Here is a 22159-nt window from a genome sequence, read left to right as displayed (position 1 = left end):
TTCCTGTTATCTGTCAGACTTGTGGATGATCTTGTTCATTTGCTTATTTTATAATCCCAACAATAACCTCGTCAAGCAGGTAAATTGGAGAAGTATTGAGCAGCCTTAGGAATCCTGATGAACTAAAAATCACTTAGATGTTTCATATAAATTTGCCAGTCCTAACCTGACCATTTAAACCACAATTCTACCGTACAAGAATATTCACTAAGAAGGTTTCCTAATTTTACGCAGTTGCATGTCTTTTTCTTTTTTTTCCTTTTCCCCCTGTAGTTTAGAATCAGTCTAAAGTGTGGTTTGGGTGTGTCAAGAGTGGCAATTCTATAGGGTTGGCTCCACTTTATTTGCCCAAGCTCAGCCTTTTGAGAAGCATATTTGCTTATTTTTGCTTTAAAAAAATCCCCAAACAATGCCATGCAGAAACAGCTTGACCCAATTCACTTTAAATGGAATGCAGAGATTGTGTGTGTAAGGATATCAGCTGTCCCATAACCCCCTCCCCCTTAAATCCACATCTTCGTCTAATTCATCCAAATGTTCTGCTTTGAGTGTGGGGGACATTGGGCTTGTTCCAAGCCTGGGGGTCAGCACAGCCTGGCAGATGTTTGGCTGTGCAGCTTGAGAAATGTGGACACCTTCTCCCTCTTCTGCTCTCATTGATAGACGGTCTACTAGAGCTTCAAAGGGTTCAACTATGCTGTGCATTCTGCGTGTGACACTTATATTATTAGGATACTGTACATCTCACATCTGGGGAGGCTCAGCAAATCTCAGAATAGTTTCCCTCTGTAGCAGTTCTGGCTAAAGGATTAACTATGCAGTGCTGGAAGACTAGTTCAAGTCCAGGGAGAGAACAGTGGCCCTGAGATGAGACAACTCTTTTGGATGCAAAAGAAAGAATGGTTTATTTTGAGCACAACAAACTGGAAAAACGTAGAAATATAGTAGAGTTTAGGGATTTCTCATCTTATTAAACATTAATAATATATTCAGATCACACAGGAAGTTTCTAGTGATCCATGCTATACTTTTATTCTGAGTTGGGGTCTGCTTTGGTCTCTTGGTGTGGGGCTTTGGGCGAAGACTGGAGGGAAGCGCTGCTGGTGGTGAAGAGCCGGAGGGCCTTGTTCCACTGGGACTGCCTCATGGCCTGGAACTGATAGACCATCTCAGCCTGCTGAACCTCCAGGCACCAGTACTTGGCCTTGCACTCCTGTAGGTCTTCCCTCTGCTTGGAAAGCCTATGCTCGTAGTCCTCAGTGAGGTGCTTCTGCTGAGCCTCCTCCTCAGTCAGATCCAATTTGAACCGAGCTGTTTTGCCAACTCTTTCTCGTGGTGGCTGCTTCGCTCCAACAACTGCTTCCTGTTGGGGCCCTAAGGAGCCCGGGTGTGGATGCGAGGAGTAGCTGGCAGGGGAGGGGCGAGTATAGGCCAGCAAGGTGTCCCTCGATGTGAGTGACATCGAGTTGGCCATGCCTGCCCAGTCACATGACCACCTAGCCATGCCCACCCAGCCAGTCATTAGGCAGATCATATTAGTGGTCCACGAGATTTAAAATTATGAATTTAGTTGTCCCTGAGGTCCGAAAGGTTGGTGACCCCTGATTTAGGATGTCCCTCCTTTCTTTTTCTAAAGTCTTTTAGTTATTTCACTGATTTTTGTTATCCCACCTTACACTATGTGATTTTCTTGGCTAGAGAATGGAAGGGTACAAAGGAAAAGAACCTTATGAGAAGAAAATAATGTCCATTCTGACTTGCCAAAAACACTTGATGGTGAACATCTTTCTTGGTTCCAAATCCAATCAACAAGAAATAAAAATACTCAATTTTATTAATTAATTAATTAATGTAAGTGAATATTCGTTCTAGAATATATAGGTATGTCTATATGTCAAGATTATATTTTGATTATTATATTGAATCTGTAAATTTGTGTGTGTGTGTGTATATATATATATATATATATATATATATATATATATATATATATATATATATATGCATATTCTTTCTAGCCAGGTTTTACCTACGTAAACTAAGTTGTTCTGCAGCTCTGGTTGTGTGAAATCTCATTCACAAGCTTCAGGGCTTTTTTTCTGTTGACAAACTGCAACTCTGTGTTGCTCTCTGGGAGAGTTGCAGTTTGTCAACAGAAAAAAAGCCCTGAAGCTTGTGAATGAGATTTCACACAACCAGAGCTGCAGAACAACTTAGTTTACGTAGGTAAAACCTGGCTAGAAAGAATATGCACATAAAAGCCTACGAAAAAGAAAAAGACATATATATATATATATATATATATATATATATATATATATATATATATATATATATATGTATATATATATATATATATATATATATATATATATATATATATATATATATATATATTTGTTTTCTCAGGTTTTCGCGGGTGTTTGTATGTAGGTCTTTGGTTATTCGGGTCTTCTCCCACGTAAAATTGGAAGTGTCTTGGCGACGTTTCGACGAAGTCTCATTCCTCATCTTCAGGCTGGTGTTCTCGGCTTCGTGCTCCCGGAAGCACGAAGCCGAGAACACCAGCCTGAAGATGACGAATGAGACTTCGTCGAAACGTCGCCAAGACACTTCCAATTTTACGTGGGAGAAGACCCGAATAACCAAAGACCTATATATATATATATATATATATATATATATATATATATATATGTATATATATATATATATATATATATATATATATATATATATATATATATATATATATATTCATTCTTTAAGCCAATTTCCTAACCCTCATGAACAATCAAAATATGTGGGATGTCATCCATACTGAGAGAAATCTGTGCAAGACTATAGGCTTTTGATGTTCCAATAATCAATTTTGTCTTAGCAGAGAAACTTTGCAATGCTGCACATGCTTATTTTATTTATTTATTAAATTTATATGTCAAGCAGCTCTGGGCGGACTATCTGTTATCAGATTACCAACTTCACTTATCTGAGAAATTGCAAACTTTTCTATGGCCTTAATTACTCAATTATTTATACACTTACCCATTTATCTTCATATTATTTCAATAAAAATGTTATCATGAAGCTAGGAAAAAAATCATTTTTGCTATTTTTTCTTACTGATCTACTTGGCTTTAAAAAGTTCCTTGATTTGCATACTTTTTTTCAAACAGTAAAAAAATAGATATTTTGTATTGTTCATTAAAACATTTTTATAAGTGTGAGATCTAAAAATATGAAGTATGAAGAAATAATGTTCTCTGAAAATAAACATAAGTGCTTGCATTTTGCTTTCCCATCTTGTTTTGATGACTATTGGCCTGATCCAAAGATAATCTGGGCTCCCTTGATGGAATTCTAGAAGGTTCATATTGGCTACTGGATATTATTGATTTTAATTCTTGACTTCTCATATAGTCAAGAGGTAAGAAAGTTCTGCTTGTCCTCCATTGTATCCTGCACTTTGCCCAAATGTTCCTTGCATCAATCACTCTATCTAACTATCTCATCATCAATCCATCAAATATTACTACATAGCATTTCAATATTCCAAATTCCAGCGGTATAAAAAAGATTGGGGACCCCTGGCTTATTAATCAGGTCTTGAGCAATTATGCTCAGGTTTGGAGCTACTCCTGTGATTTCATGTTTCTTCCTTTGTATTGTTTTCCATGGATTTCAATAATGTGTGGAAAAACACACAAATAAGCGATGTTTATTGAATCCAAAGCACTCACACTGATAAGGGTGTTATTCAATTTCTTTTTCTTTTCATAAATGTCCCATGAGTCTTTACTGAACTAACTTGGAGCTGCAGGAGTCTCACATCAATGGAGCTAATTTAGATGTAGAAGGATTATTCTTGATTATGAATGTCACTCCAGATTTGTGCCTCATCTGTATTGTCAAGATGCATTGTAGGCTTTTGAGGGTCATTACATCTTGCTAGCACTCATCTTATTTTCTGAGTACAGTATTATCTAATTTAATCTTTCTCAGGCCTGCATCCTTCTGTGGAGTCCTTGGTACTTTTTGAATTTGGTTGTTTGCTTGCAGATATTTCATTAGCAAGTAGGTAACATCATCACTGCAAGTTAAGTGTGGGGTTTACTCCGTTTATATATAGTAGCTAGTCTTGGCAGTTTTGGTGGGGATGTGGTTTTCTCCTGGTTGTTCCTTGATTATTGTTTTCTGCTTGATTGTTTGCCTGGTGTTAATCCCTGCTTATTTGAGGTTGACTGCTGGTGAGGATGTGTTCTGATCTTGTTGGTTTCTTCTTAGCTTTTTTATTGTCCCTTTTGAATGGTATGTAGACATAGTTTGTTTCTTTGTGTCCTTCTGATATGTGATGGACAGTGATTTCAAGAATTCCCAAACTATGCTGCTGGAACTGAAGTCCCAACACAAAATAGGCTGAAGAATTTGATTAAATTTAAAAATCCATCAGATCTTTCTTATTAATAGCATACTGTAGTACGCACTACAGAGAAGACCGTGTGGTGGTGGAATTATTGTAGAAGCAATTTTGGGAAATTACATGATGGACGATTGAGTTGGAACTAGATGAATCAAAAAGCACAAGGCAATGTGGAAGGATTAAGGCAGGTAACTACATTTATCCCTTGAATGAATTCCAAATTAGTAGATTCATTGACCAAATAAATGTAAACATTAACATGAACTGAGTGATTTTTGGAGGCTAGCCATCCATTTTGTAAGGTATTTGTTTTACTAGACTTATGTTATCGACATCAGTAGCCTAATTATTTCCACAGTATTGGAAATATTGTTACTCTCAAACCCATACTTCAATTACATTATATATTTTCAGATTAAAAAAATACTTTTCTCAGTTAACCTTGCCTTTGAAACCACATCATCAAATTCATATAATTCATTGTTCCAAAGAAAACATTCATCAGTTTATAAAGTAAAAAAAAAAGTTATTTTGAATAACTATTGTTGTTTTGTTAAAGAACTGCTAAATTGGAACCATATTTTATATTTCTTTAATTGGTTAAAAAAAATAAATTCTTATAACTAGGTTTTATCCGGCTTCATGACAAACTTACCCGATTGCCAGCCAATTTCAAGAACTTTGCCTTTTGGAAATTCATATATATGCCACACTATATGACAGATATCCTAAGCATACTTTTGACATTAAATAGAATTTACCCACTTCTGTTTCTAGAAAATGCTTGACAACTGTTGAGACTCCCTTATTCTCGCAGTTCATATTCATATTCACTGCCAGTGCAAAATATCTTTATGTATATGTGTATAAAAAAATAATAAAGGCAAAGAATGGCTAAAAGAAAATGAACAAAATCCATATTGAGATAATTTTTTAGAAAATGATTGAAGTTTTAACCCAAGAGAGGACTCTTAGAGTTTCTTATAGCTTAGAATAAGAACATGTCAATCACGATTAAGCTTCTGGAATTGGAATCCCTTTGAAATGCAGCTGTTTCTTCTTTAATTGTGGCAGCGGAGTTGGAAGAAAAGAAAGGTCCAGCCTTCCAAGATGAGTCAGGAATACAAAACAGCTCAGGATTAGTTGGGGAGTTCAAAGGTCGGTAATTACACTAAGGAGTTCCCAGACACAGAGAAAACATTAAACAGGTCACCTACCAAACGGGCAACAGACTTTTGTCTTCCCCCCTCCCTTTTTGTTTTGTGAAAGAAATTATCTCGAAAAGATAGGTTTCTAGACAGAATCAAAAGCAGCCTAGGGATGACCAACTGATTTGCAAGGAATACATACAGGCGTAGCTAGCATTGTCCTGCAATATGATGGGACCTCCCTAAAGAGGGTCCTGGGTATTCCTCCCCCCACCACACTCCCCCAAACCAAAATGTCAGAATTTCCCTCTGGGTGGTGTCATCCAACCAGGTGTCTTCTACTTTCTTTTGTCTTTTCCTGAAGATCAGCTGTTAATTCATCCCCAACATTCACTCAATTGTGTATAGTAGAGGAGGAGGTTCTAGGGATAACAGCAAAATAGTGAAGTGCCTTCCATGCAGAAAACCCTCTAAAAAGGTAAAGGTTCCCCTCGCACATATGTGCTAGTCATTCCTGACTCTAGGGAGTGGTGCTCATCTCTGTTTCAAAGCTGAAGAGCCAGCGCTGTCCGAAGACGTCTCCGTGGTCATGTGGCCGGCATGACTAAATGCCAAAGGCGCACGGAATGCTGTTAACCTTCCTATCAAAGGTGGTTCCTATTTTTCTACTTGCATTTTTTATGTGCTTTTGAACTGCTAGGTTGGCAGAAGCTGGGACAAGTAATGGAAGCTCACCACGTTATGCGGCACTAGGGATTTGAAACGCTGAACTGCCGACCTTTCAATTGACTTACAAGAAATTATTTTCAAGGTCAATTTTCACATGCTTCCAACTAAGGGAGAGTGGCATGGACAGTGGGGAGAATTATTGAGCAATATGACACTAACTCTGAGGTGAAGAACTGTCTTTATCACTGAAGCAGAAAATGTCAGCTACCGACTTTATTTTGATTAGAACACTTCTTCCCTTAGACTTTCACAGATTATTTTTCTTGGATGTTGTCTTTCGCAAACATCTGAATGCCGAAATGATTATTTTAACACAGTATCTAGTTAATAGACAGGATGGCAAGTAAGACCGATACTATTTGAAGAATAGTCATTAGATATTAGAGAATAAGCTCCTTCTCTGTGTATTTAATTTTTTTTTTAAATTTGATTTATATGCCGCCCTTCTCCGGAGACTCAGGGCGGCTTACAATGCCCTGTTAAGCAATATTGAATATTGGACAGAGATTCAATTGGACAGACAATATCTGTCCAATTGAATATTGGACAGAGAAGGAAAAAGAAAAAAAGTCAGAAAACACCAAAATCTGGGGACGTATATTCCATGAGCTAAAGATGGAATGGTCACGTTGATAAATGCTCATAATATTAATGTAACTTTCACACACTCAAATGTTCTACTAGAATTACTGACTGAAGCAAATATCTCTTCTGCTTCCCAGCCAACTACATGCAAGGTTCAGCATGCTAGATGGTGGATAAGTCACAATCTCTGACGTATGAAATCATGATTTGTGAAATAACTCACGGGGGCTGGGTTCAATCCACACTAAGAAATAAACCATAGTTTTCAGCCCACTTTTACTGAATTTTCACACAATTGAATCCAAAATGAAAGCAACTATACTATAGCTTAGGATAATATGTGAACCCAGAGATTCATAACAGAAATATTTTGCTATGGTGTATTAGTAAAGGTAATTCTCTTAGGGAAAAAAGAGTGCCTGGGAAGCCTCTTCAAAGGTCCATGAGAGAAGAAAAGTACTAGGCAGCCAAAAAAAAAGTTTAAAATAGTGATATAGGGAGATGCTGAAATGAAATGTGAAAACACTTCACAATTGAGCCCAAACAGAAATGAATGTAACTCTGATGCAGGGGTGTCAAACTCTGTCATCACGGCATTGTCACGTGACATATCACGACTTTTCCCCTTTCGCTAAACTGGGCGTAGGTGTGGCCAGCATATGATGCATCCGGCCCGTGGGCCGCAAATTTGACATTTGAAAATTTGAATTTGAATTTGACATTTGAAAATTTGAATCTTGCTCTAATGTAATTATTAAAAAGAACTGAAACAGCTGTTGGCAAGACAGTCTAGATTATGGTAATGAAATTTATATGTAATTTAACTTTTGAAATAGTTTCCTGCTGGTGATTATTAGCTCCACAGAGAGCCAAGTCATAATACAGGTAGTTCTTATTTAGCGACCAAAATTGGAACGTGGCTGCTAAGCAAAGCAGTCACTAAGTGAAACATCAAGATTCTATAATTTGACTTCAACTTTCAGTCCTGCAAAGGCTGTAAACGCAAGGATTATACTACTTTTTCATCACTGTCATAATTGTGAATGGTTACCAAACAAGGGCCTACTTCTATAGTTATTAGGCCCAGTCCTAGTTTTGTGAACAATGAATAGGAGAAAACATATCAATCCATCATTTGTCTTCATCCAATTCTATTTTTTCATAACTGCTTTTAATTTTTTTCCTGAGCAGTATCGTAGGAGAGAAATATCTCCTACATTGTGTCTGTTTTGACCATTAATTATCTCCTGTATAAGGACATTATTATTAATCTGCCATAGTTTTCAGAACTGAGAGTCATCCAATGGTTCAGCTCTCCCATTTCAGAATGCAGAAGGGAATATTTGTTTGAATGTACTCTCATAATTAGGAAACCTCTCCCTTTATGTGATGAGCCTTTCGTGCACCATTACCATTCTATCTATATAAAATTATGATAGCTAAATACAGAAGCTAGGCTATAACTGAGAGAATCCTTGTAACAAGGAAAAGCTTACATGAACTCCAGTGGACCAATCCAGAATCAAATATATCTCTTTACATAAATTAACTGAATATAACATGCAGTAGGTGAATCTATGCACAACAAAGGGTTTAGGCTGGAGTATACAGGTTTGTCTGCCTATGTGCCCCACTCCCTCCTTCTTTCAAGAAGCAACTAACATCTGCACAGGTGGTATCTCCTAGATGTTATCTTTGAGAAAGACAGATTTTTTAATTTCAGTTCACCCTGGTTGTCTTTTTAGAAGTTTGGCCAAACAGTTTCAGCTAAGCAGCATGGTTTGTGCTAATCAAGCTATGTTTTATTATGTTTAACCAGCTATTAGATTACAATCTCAAATTGGGGTATTTTTTTAAAATTATCATACTTTTAAAATTTTTCCACTACATACAAATACTAATATTATTTATCCCCTAGCATACTGTTAAACAAAACATGTGTCATTATATCTTATGATTTGAGAAGCCGTTTGTCTTTCTTTTGTGCTATTCTCCAGGTTCCCAAGGCTTTTTCTAATAACTTTGTGCAGGTTTGTTCATTTTCTGATAATTCACTGCACCTCAATTTCCTGTCTTCAGAAAGATACCAGTTTTGTTTTTTTTTAAACAGAATTAGTACGTCACATCTGTGGTCTTTGATTTATTTCAAAACAGGATCAACTTAATGAGTATATTAATGCCAATTAGGAAAGGCATTCGTCTTTTTAGCACTCTAGGTTTTAAGACTCGTTCCTGATGTTTAACAGTTTTTTGTAAGAAGGTTCCATTAACAAATTTGAAAAAAAAACAAACAAAAATTACACTGAAGAATATAGTGAGGTGAGGAAACCCAAAATATATAGGAATGTTATCAGTTTCTTGTTTTTCGGAACAATGATATGGACATGTTGCTATTAATATGTTAGATGAGAGAATGTGGGAGGCTGGATACAATCGTTTCTGACTGCCCATCACAGCTGTTTCATCCATGTTCTGCTGTAATGTATTTTGGTGTCTTGGAATGTAGTTTTAATGTAAGAGTGGTGTCTAGAAAAACTGCCAGTGATGGCACAGATGCACTCGCAGTTATCGAGATTTGGGAAAAACCATTGTGTCTAAACCAGGGGTGTCAAACTTGATTTCATTGAGGGCCGCATCAGGGTTATTTTTGACCTGGGGGGTGGGTGGGGGGGAGCATGACTACCTCGACATCACTCCTGTCGGGAGCACCTGTGGTGGCCTGAGTGCGCAGCCTTCCCGAGCTCCATTTTTACTGGCAGAGGGTTGCAGGAGGCCGTGGCAGCCGAAAATGGAGCTCAGGAGCTCATTTTTGCTGGTAGAAGCACCGCAGCCAGTCCTTCACTGTTTCCAGGACGGTCCTGCGGACCAGATCTAAGTACTCCATAGGCAAGATCCAGCCCCCAGGCCCTGAGTTTGACACCCCTGGTCTAAACAATTCACAAAAGAAAAAGACACAAAGGCATGAATTTTCTTCACTTCTCCCTTCTGTTTTTAGTCAATACTGGTTTGTCCACTTTGATAAAATAGTTCAGAATGAGATTTGCAGACTTGCAGGTTTTCTTTCAGAAGACACAACTGGAGCCAATATTTATGGATGGCACATTTTCATTTTGGACTATTTGGATATATTGCTTTTTATAATGCATCTATCTTTCCATTTACTTGGAGTGATTTGCAGCAGCCACTATGTTGAAGTGCCTTACTTGTGTGTGTGTGTTTTCTAGATGAACCTTTTAATTTCTGAAATGTGATAAAAGCAATAGTTAGTATTTTCTCCCTTCCACTGTAGCCTTGTTTCATATTCAATATTTATCTCACTGAACCAGGAGCTGCCATTATCAGTGAAACTACAGAGTTAAATTATATCACTGAGCCTTCATGTGGCCAACTTCAAATTTTTTGGAGGACAATCATCTACCTGCTGGGTGGCAGACTGGAGATAACAAGGCAGTGATATAGGACTGAAATGTCATTGTTCACAAATGGCCTGGATCAGAACATAGGTTTCTTGATCTTAACTCATTTTACTAAGAACCCATAACATTAATATTGAAATTAATTTAATTAAAAGATGTCGATTTCAGCTCTGATTTCTTACCCGAGTTTAATCGGAACAGTAGTTTTTATGTATAACACAGCAGTAGTTTCTTTTGAAAAACAATTCTTTTGTCCTAAATCAAGAGCTTATTCTGTTTTATTCTTTAACAGACAAATGACTAACAGTGTTAAAGAAGTGTCTGGATATCATTATGTTCAGGCAAACATTTTAAATACATTCTTCCTCTGGAAGGTCTGTTCTTCAGATACAGAAGATCGTTTCCTTTGTCATCCCTAAACGGTACTATGGAATGAACTTCCATAGGAACTGTATTTGCACTACTTAACTTTTAAGAAAATAGTTAGGACACACCTTAAATCTAGGTTTTTAAAATTATTTTAACAATAGGCTTCTTCTTCTTGTGCCATATCCGTCATTGGACATTGGCGATCATGTTGGCAATCCTATTTTTATCAACAGCTGCACGAAAAAGTGCTGCTGAGTTTTCACATGAATAAATTCAGCTACTTCTGACTGGAAACTATAGTTTGTCTGTGAAAGTTGTATACCAATGATTTTTATATCAGTATAAGGATAGGAGCGAAGTAGCTGTCAGCATAAATTGCTGCTCCTCTCAGAAATAAAAGCAGCAAAGAAAGCTGGCAACTTATGTATAACAAGATTAAATTTACACATTCAAGAATATTTCCTACAGTTTAAATTCATATATCCAATGCATCTGGAGTACATTTAATTTGGTAGGAAAAGGCTGTGGTTGCTCAATGTAAAAAGCAAAATACTTTTCAGTATGTATATAGTCAAAGGTACTTTTAAATTTGTTTCTTCAAAACATTTTTTGAAGGCCAGCAATGTGAAGAAATGATGTGCAGCAACTTAGTTAAGGTTCAGAAATATGACAGTAAAATCAACAATAATCACAAGAAAGATTTTACTTTCCAAGTAATCTATTTGGCACCAGGTAAGTTTGATTGTCTAAGAGTTATATATCATGCAACGTTTCTAATAGTACAGTCACAGAAAAACTTTAGACATTTTAAATAATAGATAAATGATCATTTAATATTTTGTTTTACCTGGAACAAAAGCTTTGAACTGATGTAAAATACTTTGGCAATATATTTTTTCCTAGTACAAAACTGAATAGAAAATTTAGAAAAGTAAAGTTCTATATACAACAGGTGCTGGGGCTTTGGAATTCCAGATGTAGTAATCTGATGAAAGTACCTCACGAGCTAAAATTCAAAGAAATTGAGAAAGTTCTTAGATTGATTATATCCTAATGTACAAAATACATTTTATTTTTTTAAATTAAAAAAGTAATGCTTTCATAAGACATAATAAAGAGACAGAATATTCTAACATATACACGCTTCATTAAAAACTCAAATTTTCAGACCAATACACAACAAGCGGACATAAAAGTTTGGAAGTCAAATGTATTTGCTTACATTTAAATTGCCAAAGATGTAATATGCTCACCTGTACTGATCTTTGCTTTGCCTGATGAAAAGACCTGGATGGAATGTTGGTCTGTGTAACATCCAGTAAGTGTGAAATCCAAGATTTTGAAATAAAGCTAAAGACAATCAAGCAAAGAACACTGAGAAAGAGATGCAGTGACTCTCATTTCTGATTCTGAAAATGAGATCTCTTGAAAAGATTCTTAGGAACTTCCATCCTCTGAGTACACAGATACCATTTCCCACTGACTGCAAAGCCAGATAGCTAAGATCTAGTTTTCCCCATTTTCTCTTAAATATTGCAACTTACTTTGACATATGCAGTATTTCCAGTACAAACAGCATCTACTGGCTGATCCCGATTTGTTGGACCAAAAGCAACACTCCCGGTGAGAGAAATTTCCAGTGATTTGGGAAATTTTTGCCCTTTAAGAGTAAAAAAAAGAGAGGCTAGAAACATTTCACAGGAATTATTCCACAGGGACTATTTAATATTTATATGGCACTTCTTCTTCAGGATAAACTATGTAAGATAACAGATATGTTGGTCCTTCATAAAACAGAGATTGGGGAAAAATCAAGAACAAAGGTAGTGTGGTGGAGGATTATTTTACCACTCAGAATACATCTTCTCACAATATACTTCAGTGTAATTTTTGGTCAGATTCACTTTTGGTATTGGAGCCTAATTCAGAAAAAGTAGAAAGTTTGCAAGATATATCAGGATAAAAAAGCCAAAATAATTCTGGCTTGCAAGTTTGTTCATAGAAGAGGTAGACAGCTGACAAAATAACCAAGAAATAAAACTTCTCCAGGTACCATTAAGATTTTTTAAGAATTCTAAATAGCCAATTTTCAGAAATAGATAACAGAATTATTGCACTGTATGTGGCAAATAAAAACAGAAGGGATCCAAGAAGATAATAAAGCAGGGGTAGTTTACAGCTAACTGCAGCCACACTTCCCAATTTTTGGTATCTTTCAAAGCCTTTTAAGTTTGCACAGTTGAAATTTTGGACAAAAATGATTAAAATAAGCATGCTAAACCTTATAGTTGGGTTTTTTTTTTTTTGTATTGATCCTATCTCCATGGGCCAAAATAGTTGGTCTGTCAGCTGATGATACTACAACACTGCCATGTATTCTGTGGTTATGAAGCCTCGCCAAAGTGCACTTTTAGCTGCAAAAAAAAGGTTGCTCGTGCCTTTTGAGCTCATCTCCTATTTTGGAAAAAAAATCTGGAAAGATGGTAAGGCTCTTTACAAAGCAACTTAATTTCCTTCCAGATGGAGAAGACAAGTAAAGGCCTAAATGAAAGAATTTATCTTTGGAATTGTTTGGTTTATCAGAGATCTCTAGGATACTTTTAGGAACATGGGAAGCTGCTATATATTAGCATTGCTCTGTTCAAGCCCAGTATTGTCAATACAGAGCTTCCAGCAGCCTTTGGGTAGGAATTTTTCCCATTTTATTTGGGATTGTCAGGAATTAAATGATAAAGCACAACGCAAAATAAATTCCTTCATCCATTAGTAAACAAAGCAGTCTGCAAGATGTTTCCAAAGTTGAGCCTTTCCTTGGATCAGATGGTGCCAAATATATTTAACTTACCTATGAACCAAATCAGCAAGCTTTTCTCTTTTGATACCTCAAGTTGGCCGTAGCTGATTTTGTATTCCAAGTGAGTAATAGGACCTCTAAGGATGAAGAGCAAAGCATTTACTTGTTGCAGAAAGGGACTCTAAATGACTTTATTATTTAAATATTTAAATATGACTTTATTATTTATATATTTAATAAAGCAATTTTGAGTAATCTCTGAACAACTAAGAAAACAGCACGTGCCTTTTCTATAAATTATGTCTGACACAAATGAACAATTTATATCAGTTATTCCCACTCTTGGTGCCCTGCAGATATATGGATTTCAATTCCCGAATTCTCAGCAATGGTCATGTTTGTGTGGTAACTGTGTGATGTAAAAACCTTACATCTGGAATGTGTCCATTTTTCTGGAAGACTGGTAAGTAAATAAATTCCCCATTAAAGTCATGGCTTTGGGATTTCAAATTATTGCAATAGAGAAAATTTACAATAAAGCACATTGCAATTTTGTAATTCACTGAACTATTTCTAAAATTCAGTCACGATTCATTCATTTAGGTACTACCTGAACATCCATTTTCACCTTTTCAAAACTTCATGTGCTATTTCAGTTTTCCAGTTAGCTGTGTTGTGTTGTATACAGGTAGCCCTTGCTTAATGCTCCTAAATGGAACCAGCCATGTCGCTACTAAGCAAAGCGGTTGCTAAGTGGGGAATCACATGACTATGACTGTGTTTTTTTGGCTGGAAACAAGACTACTCAGTTTTACCCGTTGGGCTTTTGTTTTACTCCTAACTATTCTCCTGCCCTTTGGAATGCTCAGATGCCTGCTTACTGTCTTGTATTGCACTGAAAGCCCAGGGCTGGGAGCCATGGGTGCACTACAGAAATAGATTACGGTGCTCTCTAGAGAAAATAGAAAATGTAGAAACAGTAAAAAATCACTCAACCTGTAGAGCATACTCAACATATGCTCTACAGAAATCAGAGCAGAGAGACTTGATTTTGCTAGGGTGGGGTTTGGGTATGTTCCTCTCCATCAAAACCCCTTAGTTTCCAGATTCTGAGTCAGAACCTCAATAGCATCACTTGGACATCAAGCGCTGAGAGATATAATTGGCTATAATCAGCATATTGCTACCTCATCCCATGTTGATATCTGGCAATCTCAGATAGATATTAAAACAAGAGTGGGGAGGGAATATATGCACTACCCCCATTTTGATTCCATCACTGGTCATCTACAAGCATGATCAGTGTCATCTCTATACTGTGCTCAGTCAACTGAGGGAGATCCCTATAATCTGTTTTCTCAAGAGGCTTGTGAAGCTGCTGGTTGACTGCTTTTCAACATTTCCCAAAAAGGAAAGTCATGAGACAATTCAGAAATTATCCACCACTACTTGGTCAAGGAATGGCTTCTTGAGGAAGGGATGGACCACTATTAAGGCAAATTCATTCCTTCATCTAAGAATGAATTCACCACTATTCAGACCCAAGTACTTAGCATTTAGACTTATATATCACTTCATAGTGCTTTACAGCCCTCTCTAAGCTTAGCATATTTCCCCCAGCAATCTGGATCCTCATTTTACTGACCTCAGAAGGATGTTGAGCCAGTCAGAATCGAACTCCTGGCAGTTGGCAGAATTAGCCTGCAAGACTGTATTCCACTGTGCCACCATGGCTCTCTAAAGAATGCTTTAACCAACCAAAGAGGGATCTACTGAGTTTACATCTTCAGGCCCAAGGAGCCTGTCTACTTTCTCAGGACAAAAATATTCCCACATAACAGATGATTAATTAACTCAACAGTTGGAGTCCATTTCAGAGTGAATCTAAATGAATTTGCCAGATGTCTTGAAAAAAATTGTCACAACAGCCCTTCAGATGATTTTCTGAATCATTTCTCTCCCCCCGTGGTCCTGTTTAAAGTTATCTTTAACAGGGCCATGGAGTGATAAAATGCAGAGGAAAGATGAGAGGAAAAATACTGGCATTTTGCCACTCTTATTGTCATGATGTCATCCTTAGTAAAGGCCCTTATTTGTGTTCAGTCATATATGTCCTTCACCTTCCTCCAGTGGTACTCTGCTGCTTCATCTCTCAGAGCTCCACTGAAAACCACAGGGCTTCACAGGCAGGAAAATACCACAAGGTGTAATCAGATCCAAGACTCCAGCCACCCTCTGACTCCCAAGAGGAAACCAAGGCCTGAGTACGATAAATAGTCAGAAACCTCCTCAAACATCATCTAAAAACCCAATAGGGTGTACCAGGTGTCTGGCAGACCAATAAAATGGTTCCTACCTTCTTGAAGTAGTACACTCAGCTACTCTGGCCAATTTTTTTTTCTATAAATAGAGATTTTTCAAGTACTCCCCAAACAACAATCTCTACAAAGAAATCTTTGTTTTGTTGATTTGAGGGAGGGAAGGATTATTCTTACCTATTAAAAAAGGGAACATAAGCTTTGCAGTATTCAAAAGTATTTTTCATACTTTCATGAAGTTTCAAGTGAATTGTGAACTTCCACTGTGATTCTTCTTCTTTCAATTGATAAAATCCCAAAATAGGTGGAACAGGTACCTGGTTGGGATGCACAGAGATAAATAGCTGAATTTGTTATATTTCTAAATTAAAATCATTTAATGTATTCTATAAATTGCTAGTTTCCATCTTTAGTATGTTGTAAAGCTACCCTTAGGCTTCTTTTGGAAGTATGTGATAAGGGTGCACATTCTAAAATAAAATAAAATGAATTAAAATAGGATGACAGCTTCCAGATGTCAGATATAAACTCTGTGATTGCTAAACAGTAAGATAATTAGGCAGAGAGTGCTTAATTCTAATGGAAAATAGGAATTAACAACTCATTTGCAAGCTAGATTCTCTAAACCACTGATCAGCAGGGTGCTGGAAATATTTCTAGGATGAAGGCCAAAAGCTCTCCTAACACCACACAAAGCATGTAATGAGCTGGAGGGCCATTGCTAACTTGAAAATTCCTTTCAGAATCACATAGTTTAGAAGGGATCATCTGTCATGTTGAGAAGCCAAGCTATTGCCAAGGAAGATACTGGGACTGCCTTGTCTTTCAGAGATGAAAATTAGGTAAAAATCAACTCACATGTAAAAACATTACTCATTAAAAATTCAATTTAAGGCTTTTTTTTTTCCATAATAAATTTAGATGGGCATTGTTATTTCAATATGCTTAACGAGTGTTTCCAAACTATCCTATCAACTGTTTTTTCTAGTTTGATAGTAGGAGCCTTTGGTAAACATTTGATGTTGTTCCTGACTGGTTTATTACAAATCTTGAAAATTTACCTGGGAAGTGTAAAAGCAGAGATTAAACAGATCTGAAGGCGGTATCAGAGGGAATTTGTAAGGTCCACTGAATGCTGAATCATCCATTGCATCAACACTACTGGAGGTCAGAATAGCAGAATCAAGGGATGTTACACAGGGGTGGACCAAAATATCTTGGAGAGGAGAACCATTGGCAGGGAGGTTCAAACCAACAGTCACATTGGGAGCAGTGCCTTCTATATCACACTTCAAACACAAAAACATAGGAGAATAGGAAATTACTGGTGAACAGCCTAATTTAACACTTCTTACAATAAATCATGTACTATCTTATGGCAAGGGGAAATCTTTTTTCTTGCTTAAAGTAAGGAGTGGACAAACATCGTTTGTTTATCGTTTATTAAAATGAATCTTAGTATTATATCATATTTTTAGTTTTCAGATCAGAACTTTTAAATTATTTCCTTACAAAATATAAGCACAGCAAATACAAGAACTGATGTTTAAAGTCAATTCATTACAACCATTATAAATGTTGCCTTATATAAAGTATAGTGATTCATGCAACCACAATAATATACTCTGATTAGCAACAGCCTTCAAAATATCAAGCAAGAGTTCTGTTTTTGCCAAGGTCTATATATTCTTTTAATAGAAATTGATAGTAAATGATTTATAGAATCCATGTATATTATGGCATAGGATTATAGTTCCTCTTTATTATAATGTAGCCTTTTTGTAAAAGTATTATTATCTACTGCATATGTAAATAGGTAACATCTAAATTTGTTTTCCAACCTGGACTTCGTCATTTACACTACGTAAATGTTCACTATGTAAAAAAAAATAAAGGTTCAATTCTCTATTGAGTTGTCAAACACACTCAAATTGCAGTCTAATTTTTTTAAGTATGACACACTGAAAAAAATTGGACTTATTTTTGACTATGCATACATTAGATTACATTGTCAGTGCTTCTACTCCAATCAAACACTCTATCAATACATGATTTAAATTAACCATAATTGGACTTCCAAATGTACAGGCAAATCAGATTTAGAGCAGTTTACTCTTTTTGCTTTTTCTCTCTTCAACTCTTCCATGTCGATTTATAGGAGTATATAATATGTCAGAAATGGGTTACTGATTCTCAATTTGACCAATTTAATAAGGCTATTATGAGTGTGTGTGTGTGTATGTATGTGAACTGCATATGAAACACTGTATACTGAAATATATACATTTGGTAAGTAAATAAAAATCAATGTAAAACTGATAAAAATTTTAGCAGGTTGTGCTGTTACCAACAAAACTAAGAGCAAGATATGCAAGAGCATAACTGTAAAGTGAGATTTTCATTGTTTTAATTTACCAGAATGAACCAAGCCTAAAAAACCCCAAGTATCTTTCCTTTGGCATGCTGAAGCATTAAAAATATTAAGTTCAGCTTCTGTACACACTAAGATGAGCTGAACTGTTGCTTTTCCAGATGCAGCCATGTGTCAAATAGGTTATAGAGATTTGCAATAGGAATCATCTCACCTTGCATGTTATAGTTCCATAAACTTGCCACATGTCTGCCACATCCCTTTGGTCATACTGGACAGATTTGACTTTTTCAATGATAGAGATATTAACTTGAGGTTTTCCCTTGTACGTGTTGCTTCTCCAAGCTGGTGGTTTCTGAGTGTGGCTACTTACAGCAACGTGACTGTTTTCCAATGAACCATTTAAATTTGCATCTAGTGGAGTGCCCAGAGGACAGGCCTGCATAACCAAACTTGGAAGTTGGGCAACTTTGGCACTCCTCTCTGCTTCACTCTTCTGATTAGAGTTCATAAAAGCCAGGAGCCCTGACAAGAAGTCAAAAGCCTGAGAGATTCCACTGATACTGAAGAGAGGTGGTCGTGGCATAAGGGACTGTTCAACTAAAGGGAGGCCAACATAAATCAATCCACTCTTCCGGAAAGCTACCACAGGCCAGAGATCCTTCCTTTCAACCTGCAGTGTATACACTGAAGTCTTGTTGATTCTGGAACAGCCATCTCTACACTCCGCAAAGTGTTGACCTTCATCTGTCAGCCTCAATTCAAAAAGTAATGCTTTAAGGAAAGGACCGTCTTCTGGTATTGGCACATAACTTGGCCCATTGAAAAATTGTGCTCGCTTTTCAACTGTGGGGTAACGTCTGCAATATGGAAATAGAAATACAGCAGAAATATTAACATTCTGTACTGTCTTCCTGCTTGCACAAATCTGGAATCAGGTACAAAAGATCACATTAATCTGTTATTATTCTGCATGTATAAAACTTGAAATACATCATGTGGATGCTACAGCTAATTTGCTAAAACCCTGTTCCAATTCATAAATGGGCTCCAGCATATTTTCATGTTAAAAAGTAAGCATTTTATGCAGTGACACAGTGAACTTTTTTGCATCTTTCTTCTTATATTCATGTACTCAGCTCTCATTTCACTTGAACAAGCACTCATACCCCAAATGTATCTCCATTAGTGATTGCAGAGATGCCTTATCTTAACTGAGGAATCCAGAGACTTGACTCTTCATAGTTCTGTTACCAACAAGATATGCTAATCATAAAAGCACAATGCTTGCATTATTTGCCAGCCTAACTATCTGAGAAACAATGTTTTGTATTTCTCTGTTCAGAATGGTTGATTATCATTAGCTGCACTGGTATCTCTCCTTAATGATTAGCCTTATAGTTAATTATTTCATTATTCAGTGTGAAGGAAATATCAAACACTTATAATATCACCAGGAGAGCAGAAAAACGTATTTTTAATATATGAGTTTAACTACTATGTTGTACAATAATTATTTCTAAAAGACTCCTTTGTCAGAAGCAAGACTTCCCTCCCCAAATTAATCTAATTCAAAAATGTCAAGTTGACAGTGTAACTTTAAAGTATATAGTACGAATGAACAAAAGGGAATAATTGGTAATATGTTGAGTTGGTATTTGAACTTGGCACGGTGGAAGATTTCTATTTGTTATTTCTAATTCCCAGTTTGACTGAAGGATGCCTGAAGTGTTCCTGAGTTTACACTGCAGAGTACAATTACTGCTATACCTAAACAATCACCATCAGAGGTTGTGTATAGATTTTTCAGAAACAGTATATGGTCTTTATGTTTTTCATTTCAACTCTTGCAAAATTAACATGAAAGAAGTAAGGGCTTGTGGGTGGCAGAGTATATTCTTGTTTAGATATAAACAAGCTTTTCCATTCTGCAGTGGTGTGAATGCTTCCCTTTTATTTAAACTCCCCCCCCCCCCCAGGCTTATGTTTCTGATTCTCTTTACTGCCATCTAGTGGTTACCAGTTATCTGCAGCTCGGATATGGAATTTATTCTGGCCTTCTCTCTAGTCTTTGTTAAAGAATAGGAGAGCAATTATACTCTACTGGGTTAAGGCTGAACAAGTTATTTGTTATGGAAATCCATAGTCTCCACCCATCTCTAGTACAAGCTGCAAGTAGGCCTGCAATATCATAATATTTCTACAGAGATAATGGCTCATACAGAAAAGACTTAAGATTTCTAGTGTTTATGCTTATATAACTGGAATTAATCATAAATTTAATTCTGGTTACAATTCACAATCCTCCACCCCACTTCCCCAATAAAGTTTTGCTCTTCATAAATAACAATGGACTATACAGACCAAAGATCTAAGGTTTCCTCTGTTCCCAATGTTAACTTCTTCGCTTTCAAAAAATCATAGGCACTATAGATTACAGACATTTCTCTATGAAAGATTCCAATCTTTTGGAATTACGGCTACCAGTGAACCTTGGGAAGAATGAAAAAAGCTCTAAAACAACCTTACATTAGAAATGGTCTTTCCTCCAATGTCCTCTTAACTTATATGATAAAAATGTTTTTATTGGTAATTCAATGTAAATTTGGATTATACAAGGCTATAAAGGAAAGAAGTTGTAAAATTGCTGTTTGCCCACTTTAACCTACACTTGTATATTCTGAGAGCATCTCTCTATGTAGTAGCAGACAATTCATTTTCATTACTTGCTTGAGATACCAAAGCTAGGGATATCAAAAACTGAAACTGAGACTGTCAGCATGCAAACATATGCTGTGCTAAATTATAGATTCTCTAAAGACTGCAGGATGCTCACTGTCCATTAGCTCAATTCACATGAGTTTTGCTTTAGACTATAGACAGAAAATGATAGAAAAATCAGCATAAGGTGCCAATATTTGCAGTAAAAGAAAATGTATGTTATACAGGCTTGGACCAGACAAATATACCGTATTACCTGGAAAACAACACAGTGCTTTGTGCCTCTTGCTCATGACTGATGAGCCATAATCCTCTCAGAGCCATCACTGATAATTAGCAGAGTGGAAGATCACTTTGTCCATGATAGTTTTACTGCCAAGAAACTTCCAGTTCTGGGCATTGTTTGATGTGGCTCATAAATTCTTCCTTCTCATTTCCAGTGCTGCAACTTGCTTCTGCGTGGGAGGATTGGATTCTCTTATTCTCCACCAAACTCCCTTTCCACAAACACACCATCAGGGCACTTATTAGGACACATTTATCTCGTTAATTACATTCCACACAAAAATCTAAGGGGGAGAGATTAGGGAATCTTAAATGTATTGGACAACAGGCTTCCAAAAGGAAACGAGGCCCCCTCAGCCCAAATTAGACCCAGCCCATTCTATGCCTGGAGTTACACCCCAACAAACACCCCAGAGTTTTGTAGGTCAGCAGTTCCTTGTACAGGGCTTCCCAATTTGAAAAGCCCAGTTCTAGAAAGAGGATCCCCACTCAACCTGGCCCTTATAGCAGGGCAGAGCCTCCAAATTAGGAAGAAGCCCAGTTTCCCTTCCATGTACAGCAGTGTATTTATTCCACTGAGAGGTTTCTCTCCAAGCGGGGAAGGCAGATTCTCTTGCAGAATCCCTCCTTATGGGGGACAGTCTCTTAAGCCAAGGGAGCTGCATTCTGACCCCAAATTTTTAAGGCATCCCTGCTAAATTAGAGTCCTTGCTCCAAAAACGCCTTCCCTCATAATAGGAAACAGCTTCCTTTAAACCCCCTGAGACAACAGGCCTCAACTGCGCCGAGCAGAGCCCCTTTTTACAAAGTACGCGGCCTCCTCCCACTGCAACTCGGTCCCCCCTCAACCAGGAGCGCTTCCGCCACCCGTCCCTCCTCTGGGTGACGGGTTTGAGGAGGCCTTCGGTCCCAGCGCCGACCTCTTCGCCGGGTCTCTCCTTTTTTCCCCCCCGAAATGAGCGAAGAGTGGTTGCACCAGAGGGCCGAGGAGACGACAGCGGTG

At 37.1% G+C, this 22159-nt stretch overlaps 1 protein-coding gene across 2 annotated transcripts; it reads right to left on the bottom strand.

Moving 5' to 3' along the window:
• Positions 1–11367: 11367 nt before the first annotated feature.
• AP5M1 (adaptor related protein complex 5 subunit mu 1) lies at positions 11368–22135 on the bottom strand. 2 transcript variants are annotated; one of them, XM_070942725.1, is made up of 8 exons: positions 21128–22135; positions 18365–19010; positions 16841–17068; positions 15957–16096; positions 13513–13598; positions 12212–12327; positions 11921–12017; positions 11368–11673 (listed from the first exon to the last, which is right to left on the bottom strand). In XM_070942725.1, the coding sequence occupies exons 1-8, from the start codon at positions 21193–21195 to the stop codon at positions 11591–11593; spliced, it is 1464 nt and encodes a 487-aa protein (XP_070798826.1). In that variant the 5' UTR covers positions 21196–22135; the 3' UTR covers positions 11368–11590. The 2 variants fall into 2 exon arrangements, 1 of the variants encoding a protein (XP_070798826.1); XR_011600349.1 differs by lacking the exons at positions 11368–11673; positions 11921–12017 and adding an exon at positions 12949–13081 and having other exon boundaries at positions 12250–12327; positions 21128–21945.
• Positions 22136–22159: the final 24 nt, after the last annotated feature.

This window comes from Pituophis catenifer, unplaced genomic scaffold, assembly GCF_029215685.1.
Source record: "Pituophis catenifer annectens isolate HBS135680 unplaced genomic scaffold, rPitCat1.0.hap2 SCAF_1, whole genome shotgun sequence".
In the NCBI taxonomy this organism is placed as follows: Eukaryota; Metazoa; Chordata; class Lepidosauria; order Squamata; family Colubridae; genus Pituophis; species Pituophis catenifer.
Note: the sequence above shows the minus strand (reverse complement) of the source record. Positions and strands in the feature narration are given on the sequence as shown.